The sequence below is a fragment of the Xenopus laevis genome, chromosome 2L, assembly GCF_017654675.1.
Source record: "Xenopus laevis strain J_2021 chromosome 2L, Xenopus_laevis_v10.1, whole genome shotgun sequence".
NCBI classification, from domain to species: Eukaryota; Metazoa; Chordata; class Amphibia; order Anura; family Pipidae; genus Xenopus; species Xenopus laevis.
The window spans coordinates 125,156,509-125,180,962 of NC_054373.1; the positions used below are offsets into that span (position 1 = coordinate 125,156,509).

General features: G+C 36.4%; 1 protein-coding gene across 4 annotated transcripts in view; it reads left to right on the plus strand.

Annotated features, from left to right (window-relative positions):
* Positions 1 to 24,454, plus strand: part of nalcn.L (sodium leak channel, non selective L homeolog) — a 155,438-nt gene that overhangs the window by 39,537 nt on the left and 91,447 nt on the right. For all 4 annotated transcript variants that reach the window (XM_041582403.1, XM_041582405.1, XM_041582404.1 and 1 more), the window contains 5 exons: positions 96 to 182; positions 12,064 to 12,195; positions 13,845 to 14,012; positions 15,345 to 15,536; positions 22,631 to 22,768. In XM_041582403.1, the coding sequence (XP_041438337.1) occupies positions 96 to 182; positions 12,064 to 12,195; positions 13,845 to 14,012; positions 15,345 to 15,536; positions 22,631 to 22,768 (717 nt within the window). The remainder of the gene's footprint in view (positions 1 to 95; positions 183 to 12,063; positions 12,196 to 13,844; positions 14,013 to 15,344; positions 15,537 to 22,630; positions 22,769 to 24,454) is intronic.

Below are 24,454 nucleotides of genomic sequence, written 5' to 3' on the forward strand. Positions count from 1 at the left end.
CAAGTGCTGTTATAACTGTTATTCCAGCTTGCCATTTTAATGATTTAAGCTCTATGTACATTTTCATATTTGTCATTTTCAATTTTCTTTTGAAGATGTTTCATGAGGATGCAGCAGGGGGCTGGCAGCTAGTGGCAGTTGATGTGAACAAGCCCCAAGGCAGAGCACCAGCTTGTCTACAGGTATATTATAAACATGCTGCTATATAATAAAACATTTTATTAAGGAGAAAAATGGAATGAACAGTGTTTTGGTATAAAAGCATTGAATTCTCAGTGGCTATATTCCATTACTGAAGAGCTCAACAAAAGGTAATATGGGCAGCAAAGATCATTTGGCCAAACTTAAAAGTTAAACAAAACTTTCTGTTTCCCCTTGTATAATTTTGTATTCTGTCAGCCATCTGGAATGGTGGCATACTGGAAATCTGAGGAAACATACTAAATACATTTATCTACATGTATGTTTAAACATTTAGAACTGTTGGATTTTTTGGTTTAGTGTGTTCATTTTGGTCATCTCATTCTTTTTCACACTGGTAAAAGCGCTTTTGATACAACTAGTTAAATACAGAGGAATTTGCTTGGTCAATGGGTTATATGAATGGATGTGCAGGAAATATTGATGACTACAGGAGTGCAATGGCTATAGGTTAGTTACCCCCTATATCCATGCTGTCCAAGAATCAGTGGAACAGTTTTCCATGATATTACATATATTACATGTTATATTAAATGTCAGAGATATTTTTTTTTAAATGTCTGATTATTTTTTAAAAAAATGTGAGTGTTGCAACTGCGTATATATATATATATATATATAAATAAACACACATATATATATATATATATATATATATATATATATATATATATATATATATACGGTATATAAACACACACACACACTGGCGAAACAGATCCTACAATCAAGAATCTATTCAGAATTAGAAATGATCAATAATTGCAATGCATGGACGCTTTTGAAACTCTGGTACAAACCAAGTGAAAACGTGGAGTATATTTATTCAAGGCAATTTTATTTGCTCCCCTAGGGTCTGTCTGAGGAAATAAATATTTGCATGCTTTGTATGTAATGTAATTAATATCTCAATGTGTGTTTTCATTTCACTGGCTTTTAAGCCATTTGCCTGTATTCTGGAGTTCACTACATACACCTCTGCACTAGTTAATGAAATGAATGGAAGCATTAATGGAAAAGTGGTAATTTATGCGTATGAGGTATGCAGCCAAAGAGCTGGCAAATGCTGAGAACCTGTGTACTGTGTATGCTGAAACATGTTTTTTCCCCCCAGTAACAGTGCCACCTGCTCGTATTAAATATATATCAGTATAATAGTCAATTGGAATGACTCACAGGCAGTCCATTATACTAACTTCAGAATTATACCAGTATTTGAGGTAGCCTACAGTTGACTTTACAAACAACATTCCTGTCAGAGCCATTTGCTGTGCATACAGCAGTTATTACTGTTTCTGAGGTGGGAAGCAGAGAGAGGGTTATCTCTGTGAAGCACATCATTTAATGGCAAGGATAACTACGCTTCAAAGCAGAAAGCCTACCTGTGTGCTATTGTGTGCAGAATTGCCACTGTGATCTAAAGTATCAGAACAGAAAGTATTTTACATTTTTAAAAAAAAGTTTTTCCATCAATAGCTTCATGAAAACATATTAGAAAGGAAAATACATCTTCATACTGAGATGATGAACAATGATACTGCTCTTAAAACAAACACATTCTCTGATGCATATGTATTAAAATATGGACTCCAACATTGTCAGTGTCTTTGGGAAACTTTGAGGTTCCAAAAAGTGTAAGCATCCTCTTGAAATTGTGTACCTACGAGATTTAGTACTGGTACAGTAACAGATCTACACACTTCAGAGAATGCCTTCTAATGGACAATCATTACAGTCCCATCCTGAGTCTATTCAGTTGACAGAATGAAGGAGTCAGAACTTGGATCAGAAAAACCGAGTGCTACCTGTAGTATGAAGTTTATTTGGAAAATACTAAGGAGTTTTTTTTGTTTGTTGATGTTCTTTTTTTCTACAGCATTCAGTTACTGCATGAGAATGTGTGAGCCAGAGGTTAGGTTAAACTTGAGCTGTAGCAAAACTCTGATAGTTATGTATTCCTTTTAATCCAATAAAGTTCTGGCATTAATTTTCAAGGTAACCATGTCATAGCAGCACATGCTCTTGTCTATTTCCTTCATTGCACTCACACAGACATGTCCACCAGCACAAACCTTGAAGAACAAAAAAGTAGGATGATGCAGCATTCCATTGATGTATCATAAAACTGCCTTTATTCATAATATGGCTGGTAATTTGCCAACTTGAGAAAGGACTTTTATAGTCCAAAATGGTGCTGTGATCATGCCATATTACAAATATGGGTGGTTTTATGATATGTTTTTTTTTCAAGTCAGGCCTGTCTCATCAAACAGTCAACCTCAACTTTCAACATTTCTCAGACATTTAAAGCTGGGCAGCTGGAATAAAAACTAAAGGGCCTACAGTATGTACAGCCGGGTGCAACAAAAAGTTGTGAAATACAGAGAGAGCACATGTACAGAGGAAGATATTGTTGAATTTGGGTTATTATAAGGACAAGATACTGATTTGAACTGTTGTTGAGAGAACTAAAAAGGGGGGCTAATGGATCATGAGGTAGAAGAGAAACACCCAAGGGATAGGTAAGCAGGGAGGTGCTAATGTATCGAGCTGTGAGGCAGGCTGACTGTGAGAGATGATGCTTATTTGGTTCACTCTGTTTGGGGACACATCAGCAAATCATCATTAACTACTTCTTCCCTCCACCCCTCTTGCTTGTCTCTTCTAACCCAGTATTCACTTTGACATATTTGGGCCTTGACTGTGTATCTGGGGGGCAGATTTAGCAAGGGTCGAATTTTGAAGTGCAAAAAACTTCGAAATTTCGACCATCAAATAGGATAGTTCGACATTCAAAGTCGAATTCGTAGGATTTTTAAGATCGTACGATCGTACTACGAACGATTTAATTGTACGATCATACAATTTCACTTCAACTTCTAAAAACTTAGCCAAATGTTGGCTATATGTTCTAGGAGGTCCCGATAGGCTAACATAGCAATTCAGCAAGTTTAAGGTGGCGAAGTGTCGAAGTCTAAGTTTTTTTTAAAAAAAGTACTTTGATTTTGGAATGGTTGAATAGTCAAAGCATTTCCACTTCGAATCCAAGTCGAATTTGGCCTATTCGATGGTCGAAGAACCCAAAAATTACTTTGAAATTCAACGTTATAAATTTGAATATTCACTACGAATTCACTTTGACCCTTAGTAAATGTGCCCCTTAATGTCTGTTCTAATGTGTAAAGCATTTTTAGCTTTTTCATGCTTAATCATGTCAACTGCTGGCCTATTCTAAATATGTAAAGCTCAGCGTGGTCATGTATCATGTCTGGTTTTGCTGCTTTATAGGTTTATCTTATTGTAGTTGTTATTAGGCCAGAGGTATCAAATTCACTGGTTTATAACCATTTTTATCTAAAGTTCTCAAAAAGTCACAAAAACATAAACCTGTCATGGAATATAGTTGTAGACTGGCTGCACAATGACATCCCTGATTGGCTATTTTTTTCTCTGATAGCCCATAGTGCTTGCTGACTTCTTGCTGTGGGTTACACAACCTGTAGCAAACTTTTTTTGTACATTACCCAACAACATTTAGTTCAGGTTCTAGTAGATGTGACAACTGTTTCATAAATGTCTTGCTTTAATCTATACATAGTAACATAGTAAGTAAGGTTGAAAAAAGACACATGTCCATCAAGTTCAACCTTTTTTTTTTTTTATATCTGCCTAACTGCCAGTTGATCCAGAGGAAGGCAAAAAACCCATATGAAGCTTCACCAATTTGCCTCAGGGGGGAAAAAATTCCTTCCTGACTCCAAAATCGGACTAGTCCCCGGATCAACTTGTACTACGAGTTATCTTTCATAACCCTGTATTCCCTCACTTGCTAAAAAGCCATCCAACCCCTTCTTAAAGCTATCTAATGTATCAGCCTGTACAACTGATTCAGGTAGAGAATTCCACATCTTCACAGCTCTCACTGTAAAAAACCCCTTCCGAATATTTAGGCGGAACCTCTTTTCTTCTAATCGGAATGGGTGACCTTGTGTCAGCTGGAAAGACCTACTGGTAAATAAAGCATTAGAGAGATTATTATATGATCCCCTTATATATTTATACATAGTTATCACATCACCTCTTAAGCGCCTCTTCTCCAGTGTGAACATCCCCAATTTGGCCAGTCTTTCCTCATAGCTAAGATTTTCAATACCTTTTACCAGCTTAGTTGCCCTTCTCTGTACCCTCTCTAATACAATAATGTCCTGTTTAAGTGATGGAGACCAAAACTGTACGGCATATTCTAGATGGGGCCTTACAAGTGCTCTATACAGTGGAAGAATGACCCCCTCCTCCCTTGACTCTATGCCCCTTTTAATACAGCTCAAGACCTTATTTGCCCTTGATGCTGCTGACTGGCATTGCTTGCTACAGCCAAGTTTATCATCTACAAGGACTCCAAGGTCCTTTTCCATAATGGATTTGCCTAGGGCAGTACCATTAAGGGTATACGTGGCATGGATATTTTTACATCCCAGGTGCATGACTTTACATTTATCAACATTGAATCTCATTTGCCACATAGCTGCCCAGATTGCCAGTTTGTCAAGATCGTGTTGCAAGGATGCTACATCCTGGATGGAATTAATTGGGCTGGATAGTTTTGTGTCATCTGCAAACACTGATACATTACTTACAACACCCTCCCCTAAGTCATTAAGGAACAAGTTAAATAAAAGTGGACCTAATACCGAGCCCTTGGGGACCCCACTAAGAACCTTACTCCAAGTAGAGAATGTACCATTAACAAGCACCCTCTGTACCCGATCCTGTAGCCAGTTTCCTATCCATGTGCAATAGACTTCATTAAGCCCAACAGACCTTCGTTTAGAAAGCAGTCGTATGTGGGCCACAGTATCAAACGCTTTGGCAAAATCCAAATAGATCACATCTACTGCCCCTCCACTGTCCAGCATCTTACTTACCTCATCATAAAAAGAAATCAAATTTGTCTGACATGACATATCCTTCATAAAGCCATGCTGATTGCTACTCATAATGCCATTGACTACGACAAATTTTTGAATGTGATCCCTTAACAAGCATTCAAATAATTTGCCCACCATAGATGTCAAGCTTACTGGACTATAATTGCCAGGCTGAGATCGTAATCCCTTTTTAAATATTGGAATAACATCAGCTTTTCTCCAATCCATATACGTTTCCTTGGTCATCTTTGATCATCTTTGATACATCAAGTACAGGTATGGAAACTGTTATCTAGAATACTCTGGAGCTATGGTGTTCCTTAATGGATCTATAAGAGTATTTTAAGTAATTTGGATCACCATACCTACCTTATGTTTGCTAAAAATTATTTAAACATTAATTAAACCAAATAGGATTGTTTTTCTTCCAATAAAGATTAATTATAATGTAGTTCGGGGCAATTACAAGGTACTGTTTTATTATTAGAGAGACAATGGAAATCATTTTCATAATTTAATAAAGTATTTGTTTAAAATTTGTTTAAAATGGAGTCTGTGGGAGATGGCCATTTGTATTGACAGGAACCATTACTCAAATGAACACCATAAAATAGTATAGATGGTAAAAATTAAATATAATAGAGGTCATATTAATATTGTATTATTTTTATGTATTAATATCAAAATAGTTTTTAGTAGGATAGGCACATAGCTTGTCTTGCAATCCACACTTCAGTCATTTTTTTGGATAGCATGTTCATGCTGCTTTCGTGTATAAGGTTTCTATTGCTCTGTTTATTAGTGTACTATTCTGGTCATGGATGGCACTTTCTGGAGTATTCTGCCTGATTAGCATTACACCCACAGGAACAGTTGTAAGTATAGTATAAAGTGTTTATAATTAAAGAGCCATTTTAATGTCTGTAAAAGAGTTAATAGCTTCATGTTTTTCTGGCAAAATGATGTGATAAGTGCTATAAATTGCCCCTGCAATTATTAGGATATGTGTATGAGTCTAATGTGATGATACATAATGTATCTGGGTATGGGGTGCAATACAGTATTTTTGAATTCATGTTTCTGGTTGGGTAAATGTAGAAATATTTGATACTGATAGGAATGCAGTTATATTTAGTACTGAACTGGTTCCCTAGGCAGCAATTTCAGCAGGAATATCTGGCTCGCTTGAGCTTGTCTTGAGTTAAAAAATGTACTTTATTCCTTTGCCAGTTCAAACATTTTCCACTAACAGTTCTTACACTTTTTTTTCGCATGGTATGAGTTTAAAAACAAATAAACTGTGAAACTGCATAAGAGGCAGCCCATTAACTTTTTATCATCTTCAAATCTCCTTTTCCAGTGTGGTCTGTCAGTATTTTATAAAAACACTTTTTACTTATAGGTGCAGCAGCAGTTTTCAGTAGACTTGACTTGACTCCTGCTGTAGTTCAATTCCCCTCTTTGCAGTCTATCGCTAGTCACCCAGACTCATCTGAATTCACAGTGCCAGGGACTTTGACCCTGACCAGATGGCATTTTAAATTTCAAGTGGAGAACAAAAAGTGACCCACAAAGAATAGTAAACGAATACCAGTTGCAGCTTGTCTCAGAAAATCACCATCTAACATTAGGTGATTAAGTGGTGCAAGATGTGGCTTTTGGTTGGTCAGTTTACAGGAAAAATAAGAATAGAAAAATACTTTCAAATGAAAAAGGTGATTTTTAAACATTTAGTAAAAACAGCTATATCAAGTTGCATAAATCACAGGTACAGCAAAAATAACTCCCTTTTTCAAAGTCTGGCCAGTCAAATTTGAAATGTGCACCCATTCATTCAGAATTTTCTTTGAAAGAGAAATATTTTTAATCAATAAAACTTTTAGTTTTTTGTAAAACAGTCACTGCTAGCTGGCAAAAATGCTATCAATGAAGGAAATGTTGGTTTAATTTCGTTTGTAGCCTTCAAGATAAGATCATTAATATTAATTAAAAAGGAAAACAACACCTGCTAAAGTATTATTCTAGATCTTTAGCAACTAATTAGCATTCAGATCATCAAGCAGGAAATATGCATGGATACAGTGACAAATGGCAACTATGAAAATGTCGTTTAACCTTCTATCTTCAAAGATAGGTAAATGGGCATTAAATTATGATAAATAAAACCGTGCGGATCCCATTTTCCCTTAATTCAGAGATACCAATATAAAGAAGCTGGAATATTTCACAATATTTGTGCTATTAATTGCAGATAACATGGAAATAAATCTTGCATCATATCCAATATTGCCTTTTCTTCCTAGTCCCAGTATACCAATCAAAGGTATTCTTAATCAAACAGCATTTCAAGACACAGTGCCCCAGCAATATTTGACACAGTGACCCTAGCTTGTCATAGAGTCCTGTAGCGGGCCGGGTACCCACAGGTACCCGCGGGTTACCCGCCAAAACCCGCGGTACCCTGCGGGTTGTGGGTAGAAGTTCCGGGTGTGGGTATAGACACGGGTTGGGCCGTGGGTCTGCTCAATATCATTTTTTACTCCTTTTTTCTGATCACGGCTACTTCCGATGATGTCACTTCTGGTTTACAATGATAGCACTTCCTGATTCTTGATGATCAGCGGGTCGCTGGTCCGGATAAGGTACTTGCGGGTCGGGTAGTGGGTCCAAGCGGGTAAGAATGCGGGTTGCGGGTTCAGGTTTTGGATTGCAGGTTGCGGTTACGGGTCGTGTTCCAAAAAATTGACCCACGCAGGACACTAGCTTGTCGAGACACAGTTCCCCATCATGTCCTGACACTGGGTGCAGCAATATATGATACCATGATGCCAGCATTTCATGACACTGTGACACTTGCTTTTCATGACACTTATTATTAGTTCAAACTGCATTGTACTATTGATAGTTATAGATCAATTGAAATTGATTATTCCATAAAAAAACAAAAGTAAATCAACCCAAAATAAATTAATTAGAATGTACTATTTGAATGCTATTAATAGACCCCTTCAAAGAGCTGCAGCAGCTGCTGCTGTGTATGGGGATCAAGAAGTGCATTTAGGCCACAGTAGATTTGCAATCATACTGTACCTCAAAGTAAAGTTGGAGTCCGTTTGATAAGCACTGCAGGAAACCAAATTAATTATTCTCTAGGGTGGGAAAATCAGCCCTAGCATAATGACACGCTAGTACAAACCTATGGAGCATACCAGTCTATTATAAATATGTACAGTAGTTGTGAAAGTTATTCCATCTTCAAGAACAAAAACAATTATATAATTTAGAAAGGGAAATATGAGTGAAAGCAGTCTCATGAAGTAGCAACTCTTCCCTTCTTAAACAAACAGTCTGTATAGTATTAGAAATTGCTATGAATATGCTCAGGCCTGTTTTTATTTCTAGAAGGTCCTGTTTAAATATAGTGCATTTTTAGGTAGCTCCATGTGAACAAAAGGAAGGCAGCAACCCCAAGCACTAGTACAGGTATGGCATTTATTATCTGTAATGCTTGGAAACTGGGTTATCATAATGTGGAGCAAAATGTAAATGTAAATTGTAAAATAGTTGCAGGAAAGATTTCTCATTTTCCATACAAACTTTCAAGAGCTGAATCGTCACATAAGCAGTTAGAAACAATATAATTCTACCTCTATCTGACAATTCAGCATTAACTTTCTGCCAATGTTCAGGTGCCTTCAAAGGCACCCGTTAAAAAGTTCTACTCTGCCTCGATGAGGTGACCAATATCCAAGACTTTTGTCGATGTCGGGTTGCCTTGTCTTCCACCATACATGTACGTTGTTTCGTACGATAATATATGTGCATGTATGGCCACCTTTATACCAGGGATAAATATCCTGAGGGTAGTTGAAGGAATATAAATTATGCTGTGGGGTAACTGTAGGGGTTTCTGATTATCAAGTCATCATTTCCCCTAATGTATAGAGTTGGGTTAACATACAGTACTTTTTTTGTTTTATTTGTTTTTAAAGCTAAATCTGGCAGCACTAATTTGACTTCAAATCTGCTTTACGTGGCTGCTCCATAAACCATAGCAAATATCCATCATGGTTCTCTGCAATACCTTCCAAAGTGTGAATGACAAAATATCTTACATGCACCATTTGCTCCAAGTAAATGTGTTAAAAAGTTGTTGTTATATTACTGTTAATGGATATTAGCCAAAGGTTGTAAGATGTAAGGCTTATCTTGGAACAGAATTTAAAATTGGTTTTGGAATATTTAACAAGGCAAAAACTGTTCGCAGTTATATTTTATAATTGCAATATTTGATTTGCAGACTATTTGTTTTTCCTGACAAATGAGCTTCAGCACATTCTTCTGTCTTCTCCTTGCCTGCTACATTGTCTGGAATTTTTAAATTAAATGTTAAACAGTTTTTTAAGCAAAATGTGTGTTTTGTTATGTGATATACTTTTGCTGAGGTCTGAAATAATTAATTAAAAAATCAAATAGTTGCATAGTTACATAGTTAAATTGGGTTGAAAAAAGACAAAGTCCATCAAGTTCAACCCCTCCAAATGAAAACCCAGCATCCATACACACACCCTCCCTACTTTTAATTAAATTCTATATACCCATACCTATACTAACTATAGAGCTTAGTATCACAATAGCCTTTGATATTATGTCTGTCCAAAAAATCATCCAAGCCTAAAAGGCATTAACTGAATCAGCCATCACAACATCACCTGGCAGTGCATTCCACAACCTCAGTGTCCTGACTGTGAAGAACCCCCTACGTTGCTTCAAATGAAAGTTCTTTTCTTCTTTTTTAGTATCATCTGCAAAAATAGAAACAGTACTTTCAATGCCCACCTCCAGGTCATTAATAAACAAGTTGAAAAGCAAGGGACCTAGTACAGAGCCCTGCGGTACTCCACTAACAACACTGGTCCAATTAGAAAATGTTCCATTTACCACCACTCTTTGTAGTCTATCTTTTAGCCAGTTCTCTATCCAGGTACAAATACTATGTTCCAGGCCAACATTCCTTAATTAAATTAAGTTAAGAGGTTTGGCAATCACAGAGCTAAGCTCGCTAATTACCCTGGGATGAATACCATCTGGCCCCGGACCTTTGTTAATCTTAACATGTTCCAGTCTCTTTTGAATTTCTTCATGTGTGAACCATGCATCATTAGTTGTATAACTAGAATTGGGACTATTAAGAAGGAAACATTCACTTACTGGTTCCTCATATGTGTAGACAGATGAAAAATATGAGTTCAGAATCTGCGCTTTTATATTGTTTTCATCAACCAGCTGACCCCCCCCCCCTCTGATAGTAAGGGTCCCACCCCTTCCTGCTTCATTTTTTTACTATTAACATATTTAAAAAATAATTTTGGAGTTTTTTTTACTGCTTGCTGCAATATCCTTTTCTATAGCAATTTTAGCTTGCCTTATAGCTTCTTTGTCCTGTTTCACATTTGGCTGGACAACTATACCATGACCTCCTGCCCCCCATCCAACCACTGTAGGCAGATTTATCTGCCCCAGGGAAGTTACCCAGATCATCAGATTTTAATCCATCGATCGAACGATTTTTCTTCAACCTTAAAAAGCTTAGAAAGCCTATGGGGACCTTCCCCATAGGCTAACATTGACTTTGGTAGCTTTTAGGTGGCGAACTAGGGGGTCGAAGTTTTTTTTTAAAGAGACAGTACTTAGACTATCAAATGGTCGAATAGTAGAACGATTTTTACTTTGAATCGTTCGAATCGAAGTCGAAGTCATAGTCGAAGGTCGAAGTAGCCCATTCGATGGTCGAAGTAGCAAAAAAAACCATTCGAAGTTTTTTTTCCTCTATTCCTTCACTCGAGCTAAGTAAATGGGCCCCTTATTTTAGTAAATAAAACACTGCCAGTTTCAATTCCATTTTATGCATTTTGGTTTTGTTTGTTTTTTAAGCCAGAGTTGCATACATATGCATACTATTTAATTCAGACATGATATAAATGCTTTTCTTAATAAAGGACAGATGAAGGTGAAACTGTATTTTAATGTTGCGACTTGTGTGACACATCTTCTTTGATGTAGCCCTGCAGAGGGGGGCACTGAAAGGATTATCGATTTAATTCCACAAAAGAAAGGAGGATTATCTGTTCAATAAAGCAGATTGATAAAAAAAAGCATTGCATAGGCATTATATCACATATGTATATATTTGCTAACTGTCAGATCTTTAACACAAGCCCAGCAATAATCTTGCATTTCCCCCGTAAAGTTGTAAATGTCATGTTAACTGTAAAGAAATAACACATAAACTGTGTATGAATTAGAGTTTGGCCTTAGACATCCAAAGACGGTGAGCTTCCAAGTTTTTTTCCTCCTAAAACTCCTCAGGCCTACTTTTCGTACTCTAGGTTGTTGGTTACCTCTCTTTGTTTACAATTTCTAGCAATCAAAATTCTGCCAGCATTTAGTATTTGGAATGCCAGAATTTCTAAATCCTCGTTTGGAAGTTTTACATTAAAATGAAGCAAAATAGCTTCCGGGGACTGTGGTATATTTTGCTGTGTTATCTCTGTAATCAAAGATCTCACATTATGCCAAAATTTCTGTATGTTCTCACATGTCCACCAAATATGGAGCATGTCTCCTGTATCCTTTTTACATCTCCAACATAAATTCGAAACTCGAGTACATTTTTGATAATCTTAAAGGGGTAAAGTACCAATTATATAAAATTTTGTAATAGCACTTTTGATGTGTAGCACATCTCGTGAACTGTTGTGTTTTGCCATTCCTTTGTCGTATAGTTTTTGTGGAGTCTTTGTTCCCATTTGGTCATCTGTGATATTTTCTGTACTTTCTTTGATTCTCTTAATAGGCCATATACATCTTTGCCATTCCTTTTTTTTATACTTGGACCATCTTATATTGTTGAATATTGTTTTTTTATGTGCAGAAAATGATGCGATCCTCCATTTTCCACATGTTTATTCTGAGCATGGTTGCCGTGGATGTAATTGTAGCTGCCAGCAATTACTACAAAGGAGAGAATTTTAAAATACAGTATGATGAGTTTTATCTGGCCGAGGTAAGTGCATAAATTGCTTTGTAGTGATATGTAGATAATGTTCACTGTACTATAATTTACTCTGCAAGTTCACATCTTTTTTTTGTGTAAGTTTGAATAAAGATTGTCAGACAATATTCTGGGAGCCAGTTGCCTGAAAGAAAATGTCAGTGGTATTGAGCTGATTCTTGAGTGGAACTCTGAAGGCAATTTATAATGGTTGCTAAGCTGTTTATAATAGTCAACAGCGCAACTGACAGGAACACTTATATAACATTTGTCAGCCCTTGAATAGTGCATCTTGTAAGAACATGGTTCTATTAAACATAATTAATGAGGTAGCACAGATTATTTCCTGATGATTATCCCAAAATTATTTAAAAGTTGCTTTGCAGATTCATGAGTTTCATTTATTAGATACATATGATTATTGTGCTATATACCTAACACCCAAAGCTGCAGAAAAGGAATCCTTTAAATGAGGAGTATTTCAATGGACATATTCTCCATATGGAGAAAAGAAAGAATTTATTGGTAAATGCATAATAACAGTGTGAGAACTAGGGCAAGACAGACGAGGCATCTGCCCCCTATAGGACGTCCGACATGCTCAGTTTTACATTTTCTTTTATATAAGAAACCAATCCTTTGCACTCCTGTTCAACACTGTCCATGCACAAGAGTGTTTTGTCATATTCAGTATACAAGGTACTGGGACATAGAGTGAAATGCAGCTGTAAAAAATGACAGAACCACTTCTCTGAGAAAGGAGGAAGACCCTAAGAGAAGGATATTACACTTCGCATTGAGCTACAGTCTAAAGGAAATACCATGAAAATTGAAAACTGAACACTGAAGCAAAACTTGGATCCTTTCCCAGAATTCCTGCAGTTTTTGCATACAAATGAGAAGAAGGTCTCTTAAATGGCAATATGCAATTTCTCTATACAAGCACAAAAGCAGCCTTTTTAAAATTAAAATGAAAAGTACATCATCTTTCAAAATGTCACTGCTTTGCTAAAGTTACATTTTGTTTTCAAGCACAAATACGTTTTTTTTAAGGATGTCCCTTCAAAGTGGCACATACATGCAGAAATTAGTTTTTACTTGTTGTCTGTCATTAGATGACTGAGAATTTTATGTATGCTTCTTTTAGAGAAGCAATAGTCTGCTATATAGGTGAGTTTTATCTCAAGTGATCCGTTTTTTCATGATTAGGTATTATAATAGTAAGGCATTGACCTAACTTAATCAAAAGGGTAGCAAACACATTAAAAAGTATAATCAAAGGAGAACTAAACCCTCCGTACCAAAAAAAGCCCTCCTTAACTGCCTGGCATTGCCTCCCCTCCCCTCTCCCTCCTCGTACTGTGCATTAGTCAATAAAAACCTTTTAAAAAAAATCTGTGAAAGCCCTGAAAAAATACAAAGTAGTGGAAGATTGTGCCCTGGAGCTCTGCTGCGCTGCTCGGTCAGATTTTTTAAAGGGTTTTTTACTAATGTACAGTGCTTATGGAAGGGGGCAATGCCAGGCAGTTAAGGGGGCTGTTTTAGTATGGGGGTTTAGTTCTCCTTTCAGCCAGAACTGGCTTAAATATATATAACATATGCAGTACGTGGAAATGTATATATATATATATATATGCTAACCTGATGTGTTCCTCCTTCAGGTGGCTTTCACCATGTTATTTGATTTGGAAGCTCTGTTGAAGATTTGGTGTCTAGGGTTTACAGGATACATCAGTTCGTCATTACACAAATTTGAGCTCTTGCTTGTAGTTGGAACTACTCTTCATATTTATCCTGACCTTTACCATTCACAGTTCACTTACTTTCAGGTAATGGGTCTCATGTTTAATTTGCAAAGGACTTTTATTATACAGCTTTTTATGTGTGAGTGACAGATCCCCTTTAAGCTAGCCAACTGCATCAAATTCACCCCTGGTATGACCAGTCTTACAGTTTATTTCATTAAACATTCTAGTATTTGCTTAATACAGCATGTAACTCACTTTTCCAGTAGAAAAACTTGCAAATGTTTTTCCTTTTTGGGAACTGGGCATGACATGAGGTGTTGTCACAAGACATTTGACTAAAATGAAGGAAGCACAGACGCTCAGTTCATTTATCAGTCATGCAACACTGGAATAGCTCTCAGCTTTGTCATATGAACAGGAACCCATGCTACACAAGAAAATATGGAGGCAGGAACAGGCAGGGGTGCTGCGCCAATGAGTTGAGTTGAGAAACTTGTCTCAGGCTGCAGCACCCAATTGGTTACCAGGAATGGCAAAAATGCAGGGCCTGGTAACTTTAAGAGACAAATTTCTAGTTTTCAAACTGGAAATGCATAGAGAGCTAAATATATCTACTCTGCGCTATAATCATAGACCCCCCAGTCCCCTTCAGGAACCAAAAAGGTGAGAGGGGGGCAGCAGCAGCAAGCCGCCACAGTTAGCAAGGGGATCAGGATTGCCCCTGGGAACAAGATCAAATGGAGTGGAAGTTAGCAGTTTCCACTAATTCCATTAATTTAAAGATAATAATTGTGGTTTCCTCCTGCCAGGGAACATCACATTGGAAACTGAGTGCTGTGATAGGTAGCCATGCAACTCCATAAATATAAAACTAAAGCTGGCCATACACATAATGATAAAATCATGTGAAACATAGATTTGCATGTATCCTTCCAAGATGATAACTATGTACAATAGATATTGGCTGGTTTGTTTATTGAATAACCATGTCAATAGGCAGATTAAGAAGAGAAGAGGAGCCGCAAACTAACTACACCATTCAAAATCATCCAAAATGTTCAGGGATCCCATGCGTAGCAATGAATAGTTATCTGGTTGGTTTTAAATAGCAGACGTTTCAAATGTGACCAAATGAAAAGTTTTAGTTAGTACAAGAATTTGAGGTTGTTAGCACTCTCTGGAAAATTTCTCACTGATTTGTATAAGGTAGAACTATGAAGGTTGTCTGAAGGTTTTATGAAACCTGTTGCCTAACATGATTCATCTAAATGCCATCTCGGTATATATTCGCATGAATTCTAAATTTTAGATCTGGGTGTTATGCAGATCCTCCACTGTTAATTAGAGTATTTATCCAAACTAAGCACTGCACCCATTAGTAATACAAAATCAAAACATATTTTTTCTTTCTAGGTTCTAAGGGTGGTGCGACTGATTAAGATTTCTCCTGCCTTAGAAGACTTTGTGTACAAAATATTTGGACCCGGCAAGAAATTAGGAAGTCTTGTGGTTTTCACCGCTAGCCTATTAATTGTAATGTCTGCGATCAGTTTACAGATGTTCTGCTTTGTGGAAGAGCTAGACCGTTTTACAACATTTCCAAGGGTTTGTAATAAAATTTTTCTCCAAGTTACTAAAATATATGAATATATAACTCATTTACTCTAGGTAAAACCTTGCTGTGAAACTGGCTTGTACCTCAGTAGAAGTTAAATATGTGCAACTAATGGGGACATCTTTGAAGGCATTATCTTCACTGCTGCTGTACCTCTTGGTTGGTATTGTACATACAAAACATGTGTTTCTTTATAGCTCCAGTAAGTGCAGCTCTAAGCTAAAGTGCTCATTTGTGCTATATAAACTGATGAAATCATGCCTAAAGGCCAGGTTTGCATGAACAGTGTCATTTTTAAAAAAAAAAACAGTTTGTAAACATTTTAGAATAGATCTCAACTTGCTTAGCCTGAATCTGACAGGTTTTTTTGTTGATTCCACTGGGAATTTTTTTTTACCTACTTTATTTTGGTCATATATTTCCCAATATTCTTGTTCATTCATCATAGGAGAATTCCTATTCAGTTGTTCAGTACTTCAAATAGTTTTCTTTTAATAATGAAAGAAAATGTAATCCTAAATTACATTTTAACATACATTAATTATGTTTCAGTGGTTTTAGAGTTAATTGTTATTGTTATTCAAATCAGTATTTGCTCCCACTGGTTTTGACTATAAACAATAAAGCAGAAGTCAGCTGACCAATTGATCTGTGAAGAAGCATGCAGGGCATTCTGCAAATTTTTAATACATTGTATTAAGGTTCAAAATGTTTAGTTCACTTCAAAATGTTTAGATTTGTGGAATATTAGTAGGTAGGTTTAGGTGCAAACTTTGTATTGGATAACATTGTTTCTTACTACTGGTTAAATACATTAAACCTAAAGAAATATTCAGCATGACAATTGCAGGTATGAAACTATGCCACAAATATAGGTATTGGATTTGTTATCCAAAAAACTCTAATATAGTGTAAAGGACTGGTAAATTAGTCTCCCAGTATTATTTAGCAGATAATCCTGCTAAATAACTGGGTCCTAAAATACAGTTAGGAGGGGGACCTGTTTCCTTATCCTGCTTAAAGCTATGCCCCTTGGTGTTCTCACAGTGCCTTGTAGATGGCACTGTGCTAAAGTATGAAGTCCTGGGCGGCCATGTGCTCAGGGTAAATTTTTTTTTTGTGTTAAATTACATTTTGTGTTAGCTCTGGCCTGAGCAGGCAGGCAGAGCTCCAGTGGAACCTAGATAGGTCAGGTCTAGTAAGGATAGGCTAATCACCTTAAGAGGTCACTCTAGGAGTGGCAGATGCACAGGCTATTTAGCCGAGCAGCATGAAGCTCCTCTGAGGATTGTGAGTGGGATTATAATTCTGGGTACCAATTACCCAGAAGTAGGGACTAAGTGTACAGCCCTAAGGATGTGAGCTTCCCCTTAGGTTCCACTTAGGGAAAAGGCTGAAAGCTGGGTGTACCCTGAGCATTGCTGCTGTACATGCTCTCTTCCCTGTGGGGACTGACCAAAGGTGCTGTGAGTATATGCCTATCCACTGTTCTGTATGATCCTGCTTGCTCTGTATGTACACTCCATTGTGGATGCTCCTGTTCAATAAATATGTTCTCTGGTTAAGTTATAAGAACCACTGGTGCCCAATTAATGTACCCAGCACCAAGTTACAGTTGTACTATACCCTGCCTCCACACCATTTGCAAGGGCTTAACCCCTAACAATTAAGGTCTCATCCGGAGCAGCAGTATAGGGGTGAAGTCTATAGATAGAGAACGGTGCCCTCAATTTACTATAGCACTACAATAACATTGGCATTAAGTTACTGTCAGAGTCTAGTTAATGGGTTTCTGGATAACAGATCCTATACCTGTGTTCATGGGTTGACACAAAAGAACTGCATATGAAATCTAGCTATACGTTTAAATAAGCTGTGGTCCCTTGACAAGCCATCCTTGTCAGTTTAGATAAAGTATAACATTTCGTTGTGAGCCTTTTATGATTAGCTAAACCATATTAAGGGGCAGATTTATCAAGGGTCGAATTAAAAAATATTTTAAAATTCGACCATCGAATTTAAATACTTCAAATTCGAATATCGAATTCAAACTTTTTTCATCGAATTTGGGTATTCTGCGGTCGAAGTAAAATCATTCGATCGAACGATTAAATCCTTCGAATCGAACGATTCGATCGTACGATTGTACGATTTTACTTCGACTTCAAAAAAATTTGAAAAATGCTGTAGAAGGTCCCCATAGGCTAACATAGCACTTTGGCAGGTTTAATTTGGCAAAGTATTGAAGTTGAAGTTTTTTTTAAAGAGACAGTACTCGAATATTTGAACGATTTTACTTCGAATCTAATTCAAAGTCGAAGTCGTAGTATCCTATTTAATGGTTGAAGCACCCAAAAAATTACTTTGAATTTGAAATTTTTTTACTCGAAAAATTCCCTTTAATTCACTTTGACCCTTGATAAATCTGCCCCTTAGTGTTATGAAATGCATACAAATATAGCACTATATCTTGCCCACTGAATTGTAGTCATTTTTAACTCACTATGTTTTAAGTACTGCCGACTTAATTCCTTTGTTAAACTGTACTATCCCATTAAATCCCTACAGTATCACCATCATTTGTGTTACTAGATTTGGTTTACTTTCACTTGCAAATCACAAATGATAAGCCATGACAGTAATGGCAATAGCACATATAGCAGTTAGGTGACATTTTGACTGCATTGTGGTGTGAGATGTCACAACCTGTCTGCAACTGCCTTCCAATTAAAACACAAATGTTTTCTCATCTGAAAACGCACAGCTATCAACATGCCACACAATCCGTTTGTGAGCCATTGTGCTAAAGAATGACTTTGCTTTTTCATAAGATTTACAACTTAAAAAAGACATGTTTAGGTGGCAAAATGCTTCTATTTACAGAAAGACATCATTTTGCCAGCTCGCAGGCTTTTTGGCTCTTCATCAAATTATGAATTTATGTGGCCTCTGTAGATACACAGCAGCTGTTGGCAGAAGTGCCATATAGCTGGGAGAGGATGCCAAGAAAGCACTGCGTCTACAGGTCTACTGCGATCTTATCTTTGAGACTGCTGAATAGAATAAACTTTGGTGTAATGGCACTGACGTGCACCGGACCAACTTTTGCTGAGAGGTCTGGGTGTGCTGGTGGTTTACCAATTGGCCAAAAACATGGTACCACAAGTAAACAGTGATAAATGCTTCCCACCAACAGTTCTTTGTTTGAAAGAAAATGTTGTACCCTCAAGTCAAGAATTCATAAATTCAGGTGCTTTTTTGAGGTGATTAAGCTGTAATATCAGGATTTCTGGCTTTAGATAAAGGATCCATTGTTGCTAACAATGTACTGCCACCAGCATTAACCAAAGGATGACTTACATAAAAATTGAATCCCACCTCCATGCCTCCAATTAAATGTCCAAAATGAATGTATCATGTTTTTAGCCGTTAACTCAACTATCATATTGATATTGTTTAACTGAAAGCATTTTAACACTATTCTGTATAATTGCCCATTCCATCCTCCAAATACAGTTTTATAAAACCATCAAAATAGCCACTGGTCATTAGTGATCAAACACAAAATGGTACATGTTTTGCCACCAGGTCCCAGGTCTCAACTATACCTTTATTGTTGGATTTCAAATATTTTTTGTTTTCCTAAATCTCCATTTTTATTTATCGTGTGTAGTAAATATCAATCAAATATCAGTCAAAGTATTATGGAAATGACAGCATTAACCACAAGATTAAAATAAATCTGTTTAGAAAGCAAGTTGTTAAGGAATGTTTAGGGAAAATATATCATTCAACCAAAAAACCTAAAAAGCTTGTAAACAAAATTATTCCTTGTAGTTTTTATTTTTTTAGAACAAACAAACCCAGATAAAGTCTAAACAGAATGCATTTTAATAAAATAGTTTCTTGAATAACGGGATACGAAGCACATCATCCTCCAGCTTTGCCTTTAAAGCATTTTATTACAGTGGAAAAGTAACACAAGCTTTCGGGGAGAACCACTTCCTCAGGTACATTGCTTTAAAGGCAAAGCCGGAGGATGGTGTGCTTCATATCCCGTTATTCAAAAAGTATTTTGGTTGACTTGGAGGCGGCTTGGGAGTGCACCCTAAAAGAATTAAGTGATGTGCTGAAGAAAAAGTGTATTGGACTACACTGCATTTTAATAAAATAGAACATAAGATAAAAATGAGCCAACTTGGTTTGTGTAAAATATGCAATTATAATTATATAAGAAAGTTTAAATCTGAAGAGCATCATGATTTTTAAACTCCATAGCCATTTCATATCACAGGTCCTTGGCAACATTAGACCTACCACTTTCACTAATGCTTTTAAATTGCATGTTTTCTCCTGGTGGTTCTGTTAGAGAATACGCACCAGTTCAGTGTTGCCATGGCTACAAATTGTAGTTATCTTTCTATTTTTGTATCTCTGATGGAGTGTTATTATCTGGAAAATACCAGAAAACACATGAGATCTTTACAGTGTCTCAAAAAAGGAGATGCCTTAAATTTGTCACGAGAACTGATAACTTTTTTGTACATTTTGTTTTGGAAAAAAAAATTGTATTAACATGTAAACATCACAATAGTCTCAGGCACACATTGGTTTGGATCATGAGCACAGTACTAATAATCTATCTAGCATAAGTATTTTAGAAGCCAAACTCATCATCTCTTTAACTGAAAACCTATAACTATGCACTTTGTAGAGCAGAAATCTGAATGCAGTGCTATAGCACATGTATTTACTCTTCCATAAAAATATTTGTGTCCAACACAGTTTGACATATCCATGTGAAAGAACCGTTAATTTGAAAGATGTTCTAAAGGACAAATATGAATCTGAACACTAAAAAGCAATAATGTCCTGGGCTAAGGAGACGATCTTGCCCATTTGTTTAAACGTGTTCAGTTTTCTAAGGATGAAGTACAATACTAAGCTACAGGCAGAGTAATATTTCTCTGGTATAATCTAATTTTAATGGGGAGGTGAAAAGTGGCACACCATTCCTTTAAAATTGGACACCTATAAAATATACTATACTGGATGCTTCCATGCACCATTGATACGTGAAAAAGAGATGCTGCACTTAGCAAGATGACATTTATGTGTGTCTCCAGTTAAAATGTTAACCTAATCCGTTTAATTTAAAATACATTGGATGGCTGACTAGTAATTGGATTCAGATTTAGTACTGTTGTTTTTCTGACCTTCCCTCCCTTCAAAGATGCATATTGCCTTTCACTGAAAAGTGGAAGGTGGGTAGTTTAGTTTTCTAAACTTCTACTTTCTAACTTTCACCAATGGCCTTCATTTGTCATCACCCTCTTGGCCTCTACTTGTATCATACTACAGGTATAGGATTCATTATCCGGATACCCATTATCCATAAAGCTCTGAATTACGGAAAGGCAGACTCCCATAGACTCCCTTTTATCCAAATAATCCAATGTTTTTTTTAAAATGATTACCTTAAACTTGATCCAAACTAAGTTATGATTAATCCTTATTAGAAGCAAAACCAGCCTATTCGGTTTATTTAATGTTTACATGATTTTCTAGTAGACTTAAGGTTTGAAATTGATCACAAATAAGATTTCATTATCCCAACTTTAGGCAAAACAATCTTAACAGGGTTATTTCATTTTTAGATTTTTTTTTAGCAGATTTAAGGTATGAAAATCCAAATTACAAAAAGATCCATTATCTGGAAACCCCCAGGCCCCAAGCATTCTGGATAACTGGAACCATACCTGTACTAAGATTTATCCAAAACACTATTGTATGCAGTAAACAAGATTTTTATAGATAGATGAAGAAGATATACAAGCATACTTCTTTTTTTCCATTTTAAAGAAAGGTTTTTTTTTCCAGCAATGCTGAAATATAGCTAATTTAAGTAGCAGGCACAAATTCTGAAGAAACCTTGACAGTCTGCTGTGTATAGTAGCTGAATTGAGAATTCTCACATTTACATACATCTTGAGGTTTCCTTTTCACAGCTGTTTGCTCTGTCAGTTTGATGCTTGCCTTCAGACTGATTTTGCTACAGGTGATAGAAGAGCACAGTATTTGTTCAAATATCTTGCTCTGTAAATATCTATTAATTTTCTTCGATTATAATTAAGAATTATTATGCTGTTTCAGATTTAAACATATCATAGCACAAATTAAATAAGGTCTGGCCATAGGCTGCTATATTTGCTTTTGAATATTGAACAAACATAAAGTAGTACTTCGGCTATCGAATGGTCGAATAGACAAATGATTTTTAGTTCGAATCGTTCAAATTGAAGTTGTAGTCGAAGGTCGTAGCCTATTCGATGGTCGAAGTAGCCAAAAAAACCATTCGAAATTCGAAGTTTTTTTACTTTGAATCCTTCATTCGAGCTTAATAAATGTAAATATTATGTGCATTTATCAAGCAATGTAGAGTTGTGAAACTAAGAGTAACATTCTAATTTAAAAAGCAGTGTAACCTTTGGTGTAAATTATGAATCAAACCATTTTTTATTCATAAAATTCCTAATTGACTTTTATTGATAATGTAAAGTAGTGGTGTAATGGTATAATTAAATGCACACCTTCATAGTTATCCGCCCTCTTTAATTTGTAATGGCTTCTGCCGTCTAATTTCAGAAATGGGTATGGAAGGTGTAACATCAGGAGGAAGGCAAAAAACTTAGCTTTATAAATATTACTTTTATTTTATACCACCTTCTCTATCTCTCTCCTATCTGCAGCCTGCTCCTGAGTTATCCATGTGGTCCTAGCCTTAACCACTCAATTTTAGGATGCTCACTCAACGATTCATTAAGACAAAACTACTCATTTTGTTATTCTTATTTCAATTTTCTTGAGCTATTAAAATGATACATTTCAGCTGACTAACACACAGTTATGGTTTTGGTATCTATACAGATAGTAGGTGATTATCTGTCATTTAGTTCAGAGAATTTACTACTGCATTTTGCTTCTTAAGCCAAATGTCTGTAAGAAAAAATTAGGTCTGTTTCTTATGTAACTATCTGACATCAGTTGTCATGTGTTGGTGACATATGCTTTTTACCCCCTGCAGGCATTTATGTCAATGTTTCAGATTCTGACACAAGAAGGATGGGTGGATGTCATGGATCAAACGCTTAATACCGTTGGGCATATGTGGGCACCAGTTGTTGCAATTTACTTCATAATTTATCATCTTTTTGCTACTTTGGTGAGTTTCCAGTTATAACTCTCGCAGTTAACTCTACACCTATGCTTTTTTATAGTTCATAACTAACAAGGAACAATTTTTAATAGTCCAGTTACTAAGGAATATTCACTTCAATGTGAACAAGGCAGAGAACACATTTATGGCAAAACGTACAACAGTCTTTTCTTGCTGGGTTCCAAATATTGCTGCTTGTATACTTTTTTATTATTTGTTTACACTCTGATGCCATTTCATTTTTTCAGAGCATCACTTATATTGTTTTTTCTTTAAGATTTTGTTTTGTTTGAGCATCAGATTCACTTCTTAGCCAGACAAAGAAAACATTTCTGTAAAATACAGTCAGTTACAGTAATTACAGTAATTACTTGACATGGACTTGAGATACTTATAAATTCTTGCAGTCCATTAATAGTTCAAACTGGGACTATACTTTCATCTTCATTTGCTTTTGTCTGAAAGAAATATGAAGTTAAAACCAATGTAATATTTCTAAAGGTAACACAATTTATATCTCCTACCACAACCTTTCTTTTGGGTTCAAGACTTTTTGGGAATTCTAATACAACCCTTTTCACATAGCCTATTCAGAGATATACCTTAAGGGGGTGGTTCACCTTTAAATTAACAGTTTGTCTTCATTATTTTATTTATTTTTTTTTTTTGAATGCTTCGCCTTCTTCTTCTGACTCTGTCCAACTTTCAAATGGGGGTCACTGACCCCATCTAAAAACAAATGCTCTGTAAGGGTGGTGGCAGACCAGCGACAAATCTTCTCTAATGCCTTCCTGCCAGCAAGGATACGAATCGCAGACAGGATGGCATACGAATTGCTTCAGATTTTCGAAGTTGTCTTACGAGGAAACTTTGGGCGATTTTGGAAATTTGAAGCAATTCGTATGCCATCCCGCCTGCGATTCATATTCTTGCTGGTGGGAAAGCATTTCTGGGAGATTATTCGCCCACACTAGAGAAGATTTCTTACTGGGCTACTAATCTCCCCATCTGCCACCACCCTAAGACTACAAATGTATTTGTTATTGCTACTTTTTATTATTTACTTTTTTTCTCAGGCCCTCTGCTATTCATATTCCAGTCTCTTATTCAAATCAGTGCATGGCTGCTAGGGTTATTTGAACCCTAGTAACCAGATTGTTAAAATTGCAAACTGGAGAGCTGCTGAATAAAAAGCTAAAAAATACAAAAAACTAATAACAAATAATAAAAAAGGAAAACCACTTGCAAATTGTCTCAGAATATCACTCTCTACATCATATTTAGGGGCAAATTCATCAAGGGTCGAATATCGAGGGTTAATTAACCCTCGATATTCGACTGGGGAATGGAAATCCTTCGACTTCGAATATCGAAGTCGAAGGATTTTGCGCAAATACTTCGATCGAAGGAATAATCGTTCGATCGAAGGATTCAAAGGATTTTAATCCAACGATCGAAGGATTATCCTTCGACCAAAAAAAGGTTAGGCAAGCCTATGGGGACCTTCCCCATAGGCTAACATTGAGCTCGGTAGCTTTTAGGTGGCAAACTAGGGGGGTCAAAGTTTTTTCTTAAAGAGACAGTACTTCGACTATCGAATGGTCGAATAGTCGAACGATTTTTAGTTTGAATCGTTCGATTCGAAGTCGAAGTCATAGTCGAAGGTTGAAGTAGCCCAATCGATGGTCGAAG